The sequence below is a fragment of the Dermatophagoides pteronyssinus genome, unplaced genomic scaffold (genome assembly GCF_027571235.1).
Source record: "Dermatophagoides pteronyssinus isolate colony J.1.1.1.1 unplaced genomic scaffold, Derpt_VIB-CSIC_2022.12 sq0041, whole genome shotgun sequence".
In the NCBI taxonomy this organism is placed as follows: Eukaryota; Metazoa; Arthropoda; class Arachnida; order Sarcoptiformes; family Pyroglyphidae; genus Dermatophagoides; species Dermatophagoides pteronyssinus.
In genome coordinates, this window is record NW_027461564.1 from 253,158 (window position 1) to 270,000 (window position 16,843).

Here is a 16,843-nt window from a genome sequence, read left to right on the forward strand (position 1 = left end):
TATTCATTGCATTGCAAACAAACAAAAATTGTTAGTCATTAGCGGATTGTAATTTGTGAATAAACTACAATTGCCTTTAATTCAATTCAATTCAATTGAACTGTTCACTAATTGACAACAAAACAAATGAAAATATTTATAATGAACGATCGAAATAAATGTTTGGTGTGTTTATTCGCCTTTATTTTTGAGAGCAGTCGGAAAATGTCATTACCATCAAATATGAGATTCCTTTATGTCGTCAATTTAATTTTGATGACTACATCGGAAATCCGAACCAATAATGAAATGATAACGACGGCAACTCAAAAAGATGTAAGTATTATTAATTGATATTGTTGATACATTTGATATGCTAATTATAAAACATTTCACATTTGACAACAAAGCACATCTGTGAAAGGCTACAACATAATAATGGCACACAATTCCAAATAATAGCAATTGGAACAACATCCAAGAGAATATTGGTGATAACGAATCAATCCTTTGTGTATGATGTTTCAATCAATTCCTTGGATGGGACCCATGATAAATTACATCTACCAACCAAATAAATATCCCCTTCCTTTTAATAATAAAAACTTTATTAATAACAACCAATCCAATACATCCTCAATAAATAATTACATTCATAAAAAATAAAAAATATGTTAACAAACAATCATATTGTGTTTCAAAATATAATACAATAGCAATCTTTCATTGCAACAGCCACTATATCAAACAATAATGCAAACAAATAATGATTATGATTCTGTTGACTAATATTATTACGATTAACTAATTGTTCAATTGATTTGAGAAAAATTTCAATTAGAGAATAATTATAGAAAACAATTACTGCTATTATTTGGAAATTTTCTAAAAAATTAATTCTTTACCTTATTGTTGACTATATTCTATAAACAAATCACAATTGATAATAATGCTACTACTGTCTAGTGGACAATGGATTTATGTCATTCTTATGATTTTGATGAGTACATCACACACCCGAACAGATAATGAAACCACAGAAGATATATTTCCTACATCTACACAATATCAACCGTCGAAAGATGTAAGTAGTGAATTGCTTTTTAATAGGAAAAATAAATGAATTTGATTCGCTAAACATAAAATGTTCCCTCCACACATCAAAAAACAAGAAAATCTGTAATAAGGTTGTACGTCCAGGTCCAGATGTTAATGATTTGATGCAATCGTATGTATTGGCAATGGGAAGAACAAAAAAACGGGTATTAGTGATAACGAAAGATTTGGATGTATTTGAAGATCCAGCTGATTTTTTTGATTCTAGCAGAAATATAACATATTTGAAATATATGTCAACACCAATGAAGAAGAAATATCCGGTTCTTTATGATAATTCAATTTTTAAAAAAATCAAAAATAATATGATTGTATGGATTATGTATGATAGTGATGGTGATTGGATTTGTATGACTAGTAATGACAGTAAACAAGGAATCAACTATAATATCGATACATCAGAAATACATGAAGGATATGTTTTAAGTGGAGAATGGCCAGAAATATTGATAGCAAGCCAAGAACCATGCAAATCCTATTCCATACAAATAAGAGACGACAAGGAAAATAAAAAAAATCCTCTTTGGCTTACTGCTTACAAATGCAAAAATGGTGATCGCATAATCAACTCGGATGGAATAGAGAAAGTGACAGATTTTAGAATAATGTGTTTCGAAAATATGGGACAAAACAACGTTTTGTTGATAGAAGGAAAAAAGTGTGACAATGAGGCTCCAATAGAATGGCCATTTTCAAGCGGTTTCGTCAGTGATGGGAAATTTTTTATAATCGGGTATACTATTAACTATATATTCAGTGAGAATTTTTTCTTTCAAAAAGGAAAAAAAGTTGCATTAACGATAGTTAATAATAAAGTTTTTTTCAAATGTGGTGGTATTTTTCCGCCTAATATGGCGATCAAATCATGTAAGTATCAGATTAACCCTCGGCTATCCATGTGGGGTCAAATTTGACCCCAACGACATTTAAAACTTCGCCATTCGAAAATCTATCGACATAAATCAATTTTCTCTTGAATGATCGAAGATCTATGTTTATTGAACATGATAGGCAATTTTCACCGTTTTCCGACTAAAAATAGTGGAGAAATCATCGATTTTCGGGATGAAGTCTAAGTGTGCATAACGTAAGTGCTGTAGGATCCCTACCTACAACACTTACGTTATGAACGAACCCCAAATTTAATAGGAAAATCAAAATTTGTTTGCCGCTTTGTATCATTAATGATATGCTTTTAAGATAGAATTTTTTGATGAAATTTTAAAATTGATAATATTTTCTAAGTGTTGAGCACAAAATTTTAGATTATTTTAACTTTCTAACATAATTTAAAATCGATCAAAGTTGGGGTCAAAAATGACCCCACATGGATAACGACGTGAGAAATGCTGCGTGAATAGCGGAGGGTTAATTTGAACATTTTTTTTTGTTGTTTGCAATCAATTAATTTGTTGTTTGTTTTGAAGATTTTTATTGGATAATTGCAGCAATCATATTATTAATGGGAATGGTGTTATTAGCGATAATAATAAGCAGTGTATATGTTGCACATCGATCATTGGCAAACAGAAAAATGACACGTTCCGGTTTGGAGAGATCAAGCAAAATCAGTTTATCCAAATCGTCCATAAAAGTAGCTAGTAAACAAAGTCTCAAAAGTAAAAGCAAAAGCAAGACTTCCAGAATTAAAAGTTCCAGCCCAAAAAATACCAGCAAATCTGGACTGGTTGGTAGTAGGACATCGATATTGGGAAGATCAACAAAAGCAACCTCTCCTGGCAGCCGAACTTCTCTATCCGGTAGATCGGGAAAAGCAACCTCTCCTGGTAGTCGAACATCACTATCCGGTAGATTGAGAAAAGCAACCTCTCCCGGTAGTCGAGCTTCAAAATCAGGTATATTAAGAAAAGCAACTTCTCCTGGTAGTCGAACATCACTATCCGGTAGATTGAGAAAAGCAACCTCTCCCGGTAGTCGAGCTTCAAAATCAGGTATATTAAGAAAAGCAACTTCTCCCGCCAGTCGAACATCACTAAAAGGTAGATCCACAAGACCAACCTCTCCTACGAGTAAAATGAGCAGTAAAATTAGTCTGAATCGATTGAAACGTTCCAAGTCACGATTAAACAGCATCAGTCGTGGTGGATCAACATCCAAGCTAGCCAGTTTAATTAAACATATTTCATGATCATTCTTATTTGGGTTTTTGATGATAAATTTCTCCTTGATGAACTTATTTTCCGTTACCCGAATTAAAAAAATCATCAAACCTTAGAAACATGATTAGATTGCTAGTCGAATAATGTATAATATGATTGTTAGGAAAATGCAGAATGACAACATTGTTAACTGTAAAAAGCATAAAAAAATTGTAAATTGTTTCATTAAAAATTTGCATATTGATCGCGTAATTGGTAGAATACAATAATCAAAAAGAATTATTTTATTAGAATGTATTACACAAAAACACGTTTGTTAGAACAATGGAATTCATTCGATTCGATTATTCGACCTTGTTTCATGGCAGTTAACAAGCAAACACTGAGAAAAAAGTCCATTTTGGATGCCGTAATAACGCCAACATTGAGGTATGCACGCCATCAAAAAGCATGTAAATGTGTTAGCGATTGGCGTGCAAACCTCAAAAATTGGCGTGTGCAAACCACACTTTTCTCTCAGTGAAAGATCATTTTGTTGAAATTCGAATTAATGAACAAATTGAACTGTTCGAATTGGCAACAAATCATATAAAAGCGTTCATATTACGCGATACGATCGTAGTTTTCGATAGCTAATTTTTGTATCTTATTATTGCTTTAATTTTACATAAGAAATCTGCTTATAATGTGCTTATCAAATATGAAATTCCTTTATGTTTTCTATTTGATTTTGATGATTACATCGGAAATCCAAACGGATAATGAAATGAAAATGACTCCAATACAAAAAGATGTAAGTATTATTTTGAATTTAAATTTTAAAAATAAAAATTATGGATACAATTGATATGCTAATTATGAAACTTTTCAAATTTGATAACAAAGCCAATCTGTGAAGGTCTCAAAAATAATAATGACACTGAATTTAACATAGTAGCCATTGGAAAAACATCCAAACAAATATTATTGATGACTAATAAATACTATGTATATGATGTTTCAATCAATTCTTTGGATGTCGCCCATGATGAATTATATCTACCAACAAAGCCTATAACATTGATTGAGAAATATCCGATTCTTTATGAAAATCAAATGTTTACTCAAATGCGAAAAATGGCTAAAATTTCGAATGCACTGATAATAAACGACGGAAAAAGTGATCATCTTCACAGTGATTCAATATGTATTCCTTGCATTACTGATCCCAATATTTTTGTTATCCTTGTATGCAACGTATACAATAGTCACAGGAATGATCCTAGGACAAAGCAGCAAAAAAAACAAAAAAACAAAAAAGAAATCAATCAACATTCGTTCAGTGATCCATCCTCATCACGTATATTCGACCACAAAAAAATCAAATAAATCGGATCAATCATCAACAATTGTTTAATTGGCTACAATAAAATCAACAAAAGAACAAAAAATATCAAATAAATAAATAATCTATAGGTTTTTGTTTTTAGTGAAATAATGAAATTAATGATAATTTTCAAATCAATCAATAAATATCTTAAACATTAATCTCTATCATAGCAGTGTTGAATTTGATATTGCTTTATATTACTCAATTCTAGCAACTGAAATGTTCAATATTCCATTTGAACAAATTGCATTAGATTCAACAATCAGTGAATTGACAACAAGTAAGAAAATTTTGTGTTGAAACCTGTGAATTGTTATTGAAAATACGAATTTATCAACCAAATCTATTGCCAAATTAAATTTCTCGAACTTGACTTCCAGTCGAATTTCTCCATGTAAAGTTTGGTTGGAAATTCGATGGTGTAGTGATGTTAGAGGCCAACCTAGCTTTCGAACAATTCAATTATAATTGTAAGTTCGGTAATCGAACTGCATAACAGTATTTAAGTTCAAAGAAATGTTTGAATAAAATGCCTTTTGTTTGGAGATTGAAAGGATTTGTGAGTGATAACAAATTCTATTTATTTGGCCATTCATACATCTACATTTTCGATGAAGCTGTTTACAATAATCAAGGAAAAGAATATCCAGTGCAAAAAATAAGTTACCATTCTTATTTTATATGCCAAGATAAAAAAATTCCAACCAGAAGAAATCGAAAGAAAGGAAAACTAATAAGCAGTAAGTTTGCTATCAAGTTTGTGATTGAAAATTGAATTTAATTGATATTTATCATCTTCACAGTGATGCAATATGTATTCCTTGTATTCTTCCTTATTCTATCATTCATTTCTTTCTGGTAATGAATTGAATGAACATTTAATTCAATAGTAACAATTATTGTTACTTTATATAAATTGAGTTCTAGTTCATGATTGAACCTAATAGTTTGATTATTAATTAAAAGTTTAATTGATATTCTTCTATTATTTGGTGTAATATTCTCAATTTATAACATTTCTTTATATGTGCCGACAAGAACAAAATGAATGTAAGTTATATGATAAGTTTTGTAATTAATAATTTACTTAATTTAAATTTATCATCTCCACAGTGAACATGCCAATAATTCTTGGTCGTAATGGATTTAGTTTGATGTTGAATTTCGAATGTCCAGTATTCGATTGCAAGCTAAATTCATTTGATATTTTTTTATTTTTAAACTGACAATTTGTTACAATTTTAATAAACATATTATGTTTCATCAATTTTTTAACAAAAGGTTTTCTAAAATCTTTGTTTTGATCATCCTGTCGTTTATGAACAGCGTCAAAAAGCTCAAACAACTTGCTTGCTTCTCAATTGAAAAGCGCATGTTGAAAAGGAAAGTTGTCAATTGTGAACTTGACTTTGTGATGTGAGCACGTTGTCACACTCATGATGAAATGAAACTTGTTGTTTTTGTTAAACATCAAATTAAGAATTCTTTTTTGTGCGATTATTCTGTTGCGAATTAATTGTGATACGAATCAATGAATGTTTATCAATTAGAAGTTTTGAATGACTTTTCCAAAAAAAGTTTTTGTGAATTTTCCTTTTGATATTGATCATTTCATCATCGACTCAGTTTTATTTTGTTTTGAGTGAAATTTTCTAAAAAATGAAAAATCATTCCCCAAAAAAATAAAGACGATGAAATTTTCTTGATGCAAATTCCCCTGATTAATTGTGACACGAATAAATGTTTGTTGATAATTGGAATTTCGAAATAAGTTTTCGAAAAAGTTTTTTCTAAATTTTCCTTTTTGTGTTCAGCACGCGCATTTCATCGACTCATTTTTTCGAACATAATTTTTGAAAAGTGCAAAATCATTCCCCAGAAAAGTGAACACTGCGCATATTGTTTACATTTCATCACTCGCTCTTTGTTTGTGGTTATCAACAATCAACGTGGAATTATCCGAATATTTTTTGGCTTTGGATCGAACAAATGGTTCTTTGTCGTATTCCAAATGATATTGTCTGCTGATTGTTTTGTTGACTATGAAATATCATAACGTAGTAAACAAAGTGGATAACATATAAGCCCGGCAGTGCTCGCGCCTCGATTCAATGAATTCGAAATGCGTTTGAGGTAAAATATTGCCTACATGACCACTGCCGGGTGTTTGCTATGGAATTGATATATATCACTATCAACAATGAACAAATCAGTAGAAGAATATCAATTGGAACGACAGAAGAATACCAATATGGAAAACAATGGTGCACAAGTGGAACCAGAATAAAACAATTCTTCAACGGGAATCACGAACCTTTAACTGAGCAAAGCAGACGCAGATAAGTAATTGTTAATTGTTATTTCTCTTTTTCGTGACTTTTCACAACTATGCATACGAAATCTCCGCATCTTATTAGGGGAGGGAAGGTTCGTGAGCTGCTTTCGCTCAGGGGGTTAGGGAGTTAGGTTAGGTTAGGGAGTTAGGTTAGGTTAGGGAGTTAGGTTAGGTTAGGGAGTTAGGTTAGGTTAGGGAGTTAGGTTAGGTTAGGGAGTTAGGTTAGGTTAGGGAGTTAGGTTAGGTTAGGGAGTTAGGTTAGGTTAGGGAGTTAGGTTAGGTTAGGGAGTTAGGTTAGGTTAGGGAGTTAGGTTAGGTTAGGGAGTTAGGTTAGGTTAGGGAGTTAGGTTAGGTTAGGGAGTTAGGTTAGGTTAGGGAGTTAGGTTAGGTTAGGGAGTTAGGTTAGGTTAGGGAGTTAGGTTAGGTTAGGGAGTTAGGTTAGGTTAGGGAGTTAGGTTAGGTTAGGGAGTTAGGTTAGGTTAGGGAGTTAGGTTAGGTTAGGGAGTTAGGTTAGGTTAGGGAGTTAGGTTAGGTTAGGTTAGGTTTTTTTTTTTTTTTTTTTTTTTTTTTTTCGGTTTAAAAGAACGGAATTTTATTGACTTTACTGTTATTATATCCTTGGCAGTGGCCAAGGTTGGCATATCAAATTACAATGTTTTATCAATTGGTGTATTATCATGTAAGGCAAAATATATAAGAGAATGAAAAAAAGAAGAAAAGAAAAAAGAAGTAAAAGAGTAAAAGAAAAAGTCTATTTAGTATAATTGTTTTGCAAAATTTATTAATTGTTTCTTGTTTTTTTTATTGTTATCATGATAGACTACGAGCGGCTGTGTACGATGGGGATTGGGCAACAATTGGCAGGATCAATCATCATATGGTTCTTTCGGCAGGATGGACAGCATAATTATCAATGAAAGCACAGGAAATACAGATAGCATGGATCAGGAATACATTGGGAGGATTATCTGGTTATAGGCTGGAGGACTGGAATCGGGATGTATAGCTATAGATTACGATATACCTTACCAATAGCTCTCTGGAGCATTCTCTGGTATATTGGACAATGATGGTCTAGTGCTCCGTGTGGCTCTGTCTGTTGTTGTTTTACCATATTGCAGTTGCAGCATGTCGGCGGTTTTGCTTTGTTTGGGCATTTTTCAAATTCATGATTACCTGCGCAATGTGAGCATGTGGATACTTTAGATGGACACTTAGTTGAGATATGATTAAAGCCCATGCATTTATAACATTGTGTGAGAGGGTTCATGTCCTCTGCATGGATGGTTTCCCAGTCCAGCATGACCTGTCCCCCCATATCACTAATAATGGTATCTCTAATCGCTGGATGGACTTGAATAGCAATATTGACTAACTCCTTTGGACGTTTCCGATTGGTTTTTAGAAAGCGTGGGATGATTAGGTCTTGGACACCAATACCCAATTCATCCACTCCGATTTGCAATTAGGTGATTGAAGTTTTTCATTGATTGAGCTAATGTGTCCTTATTGGTTTTGATATGAGCACCTTTAAGAAATATCAAAGGATTGTTGGACTTTGGCTCTTCTGCTTTAAGGGTTTTAACTTTGGCAATGGTTTGAACAAATTGATCTTTCAATGTTTGGTCACTAAAATTTATTTTGACTTTTCCATTGGAAAGTTTAACACACTTAGATGGAAAAATTGGAGCACTAGTTGGATCTAATTTGGCTTTTAGTTCACTGATGGTTTTGTTTGTATCAATATTGTCTTTATCTGATAAGCTGACAACTGTTGCAAACAAAGGCTTGATTGGTTGAGGAGCAGTTTGTTGACTAGGCACAACACTTTGTTGGAGAATTTGTGCAAATGTATTTGGTTGTTTTGTTTTGACCTCAGCTGATTGTTGGAAACATATGTTGTAATTTTTCGAATTGACTTTTCATTAAGTCTTTCATACTTTGTACTTCTTGTCGTAGATTGCTGACTTCTTGCTTTAGTTGAGAGACTTCGATGCTTTCTATGTCATCATCATCGGAATCATCTTCGTCTGATTCTTCTTCGTCTTCGTTTTCTGTATCTTCTCTCTTGTTACGTATTTTATTGATTTTACGTTTTAGTTGCATGTTCTCTGATTGTAGTACTGTTAATGCATATTCTACGTCTGCTCTAGTTTCTTTTGTTATATTTCCTTTTAGGGCTCGAACTGCTTCTATTACTGTGTTGATTGTTTCTGGATCGGTGGGCTTATTCATAAACTTGAGCGGAATTACAGGTGCACCGTCGGATTGTTTACGCTGTTGTGGTGGTGGTTGAGAGGCGCTGAGTGATGAGATGCTTGACGACGTAGAGGCAATCGATGTCGAATCTGCAGATTTTGCTAACTTAGTTGATTGACTGGAACTGATAGTTTTGCTGATAACCTTACGGTTATCTCCCTTAGGAGGCGGCGGAGGCATAGCGTCCTAGCAGTGGTTGATAATACACCTACTCGATTGAGCACGTGTCGATTGTTTTGAAACTTTTTCAACGGAAGTTAGTCCTTTAATTTGCTTTTTAATGATGATAATTAGATGAAAGAAACCTGAAAAGATCACACTAATTAGCAGAGTGACTCTTGGCACTGTGGTGATGAGATGATCAAGTTTGTGAGCCAATATGGTCGAGGGAACACCTTCAAACGATATTTTCTCACAGAAATGTTGAGCACGTTGATGAAAAACACGTGGTTTTTAGAAATGGTTAGGTTAGGTTAGGTTAGGTTAGGTTAGGTTAGGTTAGGTTAGGTTAGGTTAGGTTAGGTTAGGTTAGGTTAGGTTAGGTTAGGTTAGGTTAGGTTAGGTTAGGTTAGGTTAGGTTAGGTTAGGTTAGGTTAGGTTAGGTTAGGTTAGGTTAGGTTAGGTTAGGTTAGGTTAGGTTAGGTTAGGTTAGGTTAGGTTAGGTTAGGTTAGGTTAGGTTAGGTTTTTTTTTTTTTTTTTTTTTTTTCGGTTTAAAAGAACGGAATTTTATTGACTTTACTGTTATTATATCCTTGGCAGTGGCCAAGGTTGGCATATCAAATTACAATGTTTTATCAATTGGTGTATTATCATGTAAGGCAAAATATATAAGAGAATGAAAAAAGAAGAAAAGAAAAAGAAGTAAAAGAGTAAAAGAAAAAGTCTATTTAGTATAATTGTTTTGCAAAATTTATTAATTGTTTCTTGTTTTTTTATTGTTATCATGATAGACTACGAGCGGCTGTGTACGATGGGGATTGGGCAACAATTGGCAGGATCAATCATCATATGGTTCTTTCGGCAGGATGGACAGCATAATTATCAATGAAAGCACAGGAAATACAGATAGCATGGATCAGGAATACATTGGGAGGATTATCTGGTTATAGGCTGGAGGACTGGAATCGGGATGTATAGCTATAGATTACGATATACCTTACCAATAGCTCTCTGGAGCATTCTCTGGTATATTGGACAATGATGGTCTAGTGCTCCGTGTGGCTCTGTCTGTTGTTGTTTTACCATATTGCAGTTGCAGCATGTCGGCGGTTTTGCTTTGTTTGGGCATTTTTCAAATTCATGATTACCTGCGCAATGTGAGCATGTGGATACTTTAGATGGACACTTAGTTGAGATATGATTAAAGCCCATGCATTTATAACATTGTGTGAGAGGGTTCATGTCCTCTGCATGGATGGTTTCCCAGTCCAGCATGACCTGTCCCCCCATATCACTAATAATGGTATCTCTAATCGCTGGATGGACTTGAATAGCAATATTGACTAACTCCTTTGGACGTTTCCGATTGGTTTTTAGAAAGCGTGGGATGATTAGGTCTTGGACACCAATACCCAATTCATCCACTCGATTTGCAATTAGGTGATTGAAGTTTTTCATTGATTGAGCTAATGTGTCCTTATTGGTTTTGATATGAGCACCTTTAAGAAATATCAAAGGATTGTTGGACTTTGGCTCTTCTGCTTTAAGGGTTTTAACTTTGGCAATGGTTTGAACAAATTGATCTTTCAATGTTTGGTCACTAAAATTTATTTTGACTTTTCCATTGGAAAGTTTAACACACTTAGATGGAAAAATTGGAGCACTAGTTGGATCTAATTTGGCTTTTAGTTCACTGATGGTTTTGTTTGTATCAATATTGTCTTTATCTGATAAGCTGACAACTGTTGCAAACAAAGGCTTGATTGGTTGAGGAGCAGTTTGTTGACTAGGCACAACACTTTGTTGGAGAATTTGTGCAAATGTATTTGGTTGTTTTGTTTTGACCTCAGCTGATTGTTGAAACATATGTTGTAATTTTTCGAATTGACTTTTCATTAAGTCTTTCATACTTTGTACTTCTTGTCGTAGATTGCTGACTTCTTGCTTTAGTTGAGAGACTTCGATGCTTTCTATGTCATCATCATCGGAATCATCTTCGTCTGATTCTTCTTCGTCTTCGTTTTCTGTATCTTCTCTCTTGTTACGTATTTTATTGATTTTACGTTTTAGTTGCATGTTCTCTGATTGTAGTACTGTTAATGCATATTCTACGTCTGCTCTAGTTTCTTTTTGTTATATTTCCCTTTTAGGGGCTCGGAACTGCTTCTATTACTATGTTGATTGTTTCTGGATCGGTGGGCTTATTCATAAACTTGAGCGGAATTACAGGTGCACCGTCGGATTGTTTACGCTGTTGTGGTGGTGGTTGAGAGGCGCTGAGTGATGAGATGCTTGACGACGTAGAGGCAATCGATATCGAATCTGCAGATTTTGCTAACTTAGTTGATTGACTGGAACTGATAGTTTTGCTGATAACCTTACGGTTATCTCCCTTAGAAGGCGGCAGAGGCATAGCGTCCTAGCAGTGGTTGATAATACACTTACTCGATTGAGCACGTGTCGATTGTTTTGAAACTTTTTTCAACGGAAGTTAGTCCTTTAATTTGCTTTTTAATGATGATAATTAGATGAAAGAAACCTGGAAAGATCACACTAATTAGCAGAGTGACTCTTGGCACTGTAGTGATGAGATGATCAAGTTTGTGAGCCAATATGGTCGAGGGAACACCTTCAAACGATATTTTCTCACAGAAATGTTGAGCACGTTGATGAAAAACACGTGGTTTTTAGAAATTCACCCAGAACAACCAGACGGTTGGTCCGAATCACTTCAAATTTGGATCACTTGTTGATAATCGTTGTCTGAACTTGTGGGTCAAAATTCATCAAAATTAGTTCACAATTAACACAATTAAAAATTTTTGTGCGAAAAAGTGTAGCAGAGTACGTCTTTACTCAACGACGCCGCGCGCGCGAATTGGTTAGGTTAGGTTAGGTTAGGTTAGGTTAGGTTAGGTTAGGTTAGGTTAGGTTAGGTTAGGTTAGGTTAGGTTAGGTTAGGTTAGGTTAGGTTAGGTTAGGTTAGGTTAGGTTAGGTTAGGTTAGGTTAGGTTGGGGTTAGGTTAGGTTAGGTTAGGTTAGGTTTTTTTTTTTTTTTTTTTCGGTTTAAAAGAGATGGAATTTTATTGGTCTTTCAAAATTGATCCTTGGCATTGGCCAAGGTATAAAATGCATATAATACAAAAATATTCTTTTTGATTGGATATGTTTCACTTGATTGATTAATATAAAATATATAAAGAAATAAAAAAAATAAAAAGAAAAGGAAAAAGAAACAAAAGATCTAGGTTTTTTTATAAAATACTGGACTGTAAAATTATAACTAGGAGAGGCTATGAGGATTGTTACGCTCAAAGCTGTATATAGCCTTGAGGATTGTTCCGCTGAAGGCATATATCTCCCTTACTTCCCTAGTACAGTACTCTCCAATCAAACGCCGCTTCCGCTACGCGCGTAAAATATGGAGGTTGTACTAGTTTTCTTTTTACTGGTTAAAGATCTCTGCATTTCGGACCGGTAATCGAATCGAAGCCGGGCCAAAAGAGGGCAATCATATACCAGATGACGAACAGTTTGCTCACTGTGGCCACAAGGACAGCTTGGATCATCAATAAGGCCGAAGCGCTTAAGATGATATCCAAATTGTCCATGACCTGTCAACGTCTGTGTTAACCAGTAATTGGCGTATTTTGCAAACTTGATGACAGATGTTACCCGAGGGGCCAACATTCTAGTTACACTTCCAGCAGCGTCATTTTGGTATAGAAATTGCCATCTTTCAAGCATCATTGATCTTTCTCTAGCTCTGACGGCCGACAATGGGATCCTATCAAATAATATTGCCGCCCTTTGATGTCTTGAAATGGAGTTTGCTCGCCGTCTGATTCTGGTTTCCCATGCACAGGATCGGTCCGCCTTACGCCATGACATATAGACATTTTCAGGGGAAGTAGATATTATCTGACTCACTATTTCGCCTTGGCTACCGTTAGTATGTGCTTTGAGGTGACACAATGTGCCACGACTGTTAAGAATGATCAAGACATTCGGGACAGAGTCCCAATTGCCAGCGATCCATTCCACAGCTCTCAGAACGCCTAACAAGTCAGCTTGTAAGGTAGAACAATAGTGAGCGAGCCTCATTGTCTTGATGGTAATGCAGTTAGTATCGTCGAACACTGCAAGGCCGAGCCCACTCCACGATTGGATTTTGACGAGATGACAATCAATCGCTTTGGTGGTGGGACTACTAGACAGTTGGTTAATATTCTTTCATTAAGTTTTGCAGAACCTTTATCGGATATCAGTGGAATATCAACCAGGATTTTATCGTCATACAGGTCGTACTCTCCTGTGATGCGAGCTCTGACCACATTGGCAATTTGGGGGATTTGAACTAAGAGGGGGGGGAATCCTGCCACCGCTGTGGTGGATATAAAGGATGCAGTCCGATATGACTTAACGGCCATCTGAGCGAATACTCGCTGCAGACGTCGTAAGCTTTCTCGGACTTTTCGATATTGCAGAGCTTTATTCCATACCACACAACCGTAAGATATGATGGGCACTATTATCGTGTGATACATCCGCATAAGAATAGCTGGTTCCAGCCCGAAGGTTGGCCTTGCCATTCCGCACATTTTGCGGTAAATGATTGTTGCTTTGTTGATCGTATTTTGGACATGGAGTCGATAGCTTAACTTGTGATCAAAAGTTATACCCAGGATTTTGACACACTCGGACGTGCTAATAGCCTGCCCATTCATGAAGAATGGTTCTAGCCTTAGAGGTCGCAAACCGCGGTTTATGACCATTACTTTAGTTTTAGCCTCTGAAAAGGTTAGTTTGACGTTTTTTCCCCATGTAGCTGCAGTGGACAGAGCTCCGTTGACTAGCCAGGCAAAAATGCGTGGGTTATCGTGGGAGATGACCAAGGCCACGTCGTCAGCGAAAGCTTGAACGTGCACATCTTTGGAAAAATGGTTAGCTATAAGACTATTGATCACAAGATTCCAAAACAGTGGTCCGCATACTGACCCTTGGACTGTGCCGCGGTTCGTTGGTTTCCCAACTACTAAGCCACCATAACTAGTTATCGCTGTTCGATTATCGAAGTAGTCAGACGCAAGCTGGACTAGGTAAGTGGGGACTTTTTTGTTTATTAGCTGCTTGAGAATGTAGGGGTGCCACGCGTGATCGAAAGCCCCTTTAATGTCAAGTGACACAAGGGCAACGTATTTATGCTCAGAGACTCTTCGCATAATGTTGTTGTCGATCGACAAAAGAGCTTGGTCTGCTGATTTACCTGGCATAAATCCATATTGGTTACTATGAATTGCTCCCTCCCGCATTAGGTGATGACGGATCCGGTCGGTCATAACTCTTTCGAGCAACTTCCCAAAAACCGAGATCAAGCCTATCGGCCTATAAGCTGAAGGGAGTCCATAGTCCTCCTTAAAAGGTTTCTGCAAAATCTTAATTACTGAAATTTTCCAGTAAAAAGGGAAGGTGTTAGTTTTTAAACAGCAGTTATATAAAGCCACCGCAATCTCAGGGAAAAAAGCTATGAATTTTTTGATGATAATCGGTGCTAATCCATCAAATCCAGGCGCCTTATTGTTGGAAAATTTGCTGGCTCCATTCAGCAACTCTCTTAATGTAACTGGTTGGTATTCGATGTTGGTTTGGTGTCGGACGCGCCAGCTGGCCACCTTTGCTCTGATGCGTCCCTGACTTTTATGGTCATCTGGGGTGTCGTCCGGGAACAATTGCTCCATTAGATATTGCCCTGATTTCCTCGGGTCAAGGTCACATTCGCCATCAGTTATCGTCTGCTGTTGTTGGACGTTGTTGGCTTTCAATACTCGGCAGAGTTTTTCGTAATGGTTTTCCCCTTCATTGCCATTCAGGAAGCGGGACCAGGAGTCGGCTTTCGCCTTCTTCACAATATCCCGGTGATTCCTGCGTAGCTCCAGGTATTCCATACTTAGCTGCTGCCGATAGAAGATGTTTCTACAGTTGTTAATCCGGTGGTACAGCCGCCGGAGAGCCAGCAAAGATGCATGGATCTCCGGGGTTTCCCAGCGCGGTGACTTTATTCTTGTTCTTTTAAATCGTCGCATGGTTTGTTCACATGCAGTTTGTATTGCTACTGTTATTGCTGCGGTGACGTGGTCAACACTCGTTTTATCGGTGATAGAATCGATGTATTCAACGTCAACTAAGTTTGCACCGAGCGATTGCGACACTTTCGCTGACCAATCCTCCCAGTCGACATCAGTGGTTGACCACTTAACAGTGGTCTTGAACATGTTGCCGGCTGTTTGGTGGTCAGTTACAGTGAAGCTAATCGCCCGGTGGTCGCTTGAGTTGATCTCATCAGATACGTGCCAGTTGGTGATTTTTCTTGCAATACCGGATGAGGCTACCGTTACATCAATAAATGATGTTAGTGTAGTCCCATTCCGTACAGTGTAAAAAGTTGGTGTTGAGCCGGTATTTATTATTTCGAGACTGTTTTGATTGAATGCACTATTGAAGCTTTCACCTCTACGGTCAAATGTGTTGCTTCCCCAAAATGGGGACTTTGCGTTGAGGTCTCCGGCGATGATGATGTTTTTGTTTAAACTATATTCACAAATTTTGTCAATTTTAGCTAAGGTATCATTGAGGTTGCACTGGGGGTGTGAGTATATTGAAGAGATTATAGTATTTTGTACTTGTATAGTTACGATATCGCTGCTTGAAAGGTGCGATATGAGGATTGCATCGATATGTGGATTAAGTATGACTATGGAAGCACGTACACGGGGGTGATTTGAGGATGGAGCAGGTGGTATGTTGGAAGTTTGTTGTTGAGGTGAGTTGGGTGAAATGGTATGTGATGGATGTTGATGGGTTGATGAGGATGGTGATGATTTGGTGGAGAAGAATGTTTGCACTTTGTTTGTATGTATTGGGATCCCACGATAGAGTGGTGGTTCTGATATGATTAGGATGTCTATTTTTTTATTGGTTGCTATCATTAGTAAATCGTTGTATGCTGTTGGTGAATGATTGGTGTTGAGCTGTATAAAGCGTATTTCTTGTGATTGATGTTTAGATTTATTGTTCTCCATTGTAGGTTTTTTGGACTATCTTATGGAGCATACGCTGATAAACTGGACACTTGGAATTTAGTGCCCATGTGGATCTGTTTTTGGTTGTTTGTCTTTTATGCAATTAAGGCATACAGGTGGAAGATTTCTTTTTGTGCATTTGCTAAATTCATGTTTCCCTCCACAATGAGAGCATAGTGATATGGTAGATGGACAGACTTGTGATAGGTGATTAAAACCTAAGCATTTATAGCATTGCTTTAGTGGATTAAGATCCTCGACGTGGACAGTGTCCCAATCAATTATCACTTTCTTGTTCATGTCGTTGATTAATATGTTACGGATGTCAGGATGAACTTCACACGCAATGTTGACGAGCTGTGTTGGACGTTTTCTGTTGGTTTTAAGGAATTTGGGTATAATAACTTTAGCGACTTTTACTTTATT

At 36.2% G+C, this 16,843-nt stretch overlaps 3 protein-coding genes across 3 annotated transcripts; 2 read left to right on the plus strand and 1 right to left on the minus strand.

Moving 5' to 3' along the window:
• Positions 1-76: 76 nt before the first annotated feature.
• Positions 77-3,334, plus strand: LOC113797706 (uncharacterized). The gene is made up of 4 exons (XM_075823933.1): positions 77-315; positions 390-1,063; positions 1,152-1,962; positions 2,523-3,334. The coding sequence occupies exons 2-4, from the start codon at positions 929-931 to the stop codon at positions 3,242-3,244; spliced, it is 1,668 nt and encodes a 555-aa protein (XP_075680048.1). The 5' UTR covers positions 77-315; positions 390-928; the 3' UTR covers positions 3,245-3,334.
• Positions 3,335-3,842: 508 nt separating this feature from the next.
• On the plus strand, positions 3,843-5,428 carry LOC113794786 (uncharacterized; the record flags this gene model as incomplete). The annotated part of the gene is made up of 6 exons (XM_075823911.1): positions 3,843-4,008; positions 4,101-4,579; positions 4,755-4,864; positions 4,965-4,978; positions 5,084-5,324; positions 5,388-5,428. Coding segments are annotated over exons 1-6 (993 nt in total), but the record flags the coding sequence as incomplete, so codon positions are not given.
• A 4,668-nt stretch (positions 5,429-10,096) lies between these two features.
• LOC142646040 (uncharacterized) lies at positions 10,097-11,463 on the minus strand. The gene has a single exon (XM_075823912.1). It carries the CDS (start codon positions 11,412-11,414, stop codon positions 10,317-10,319), a length of 1,098 nt encoding a protein of 365 aa, XP_075680027.1. The 5' UTR covers positions 11,415-11,463; the 3' UTR covers positions 10,097-10,316.
• Between the last annotated feature and the right edge of the window lie 5,380 nt (positions 11,464-16,843).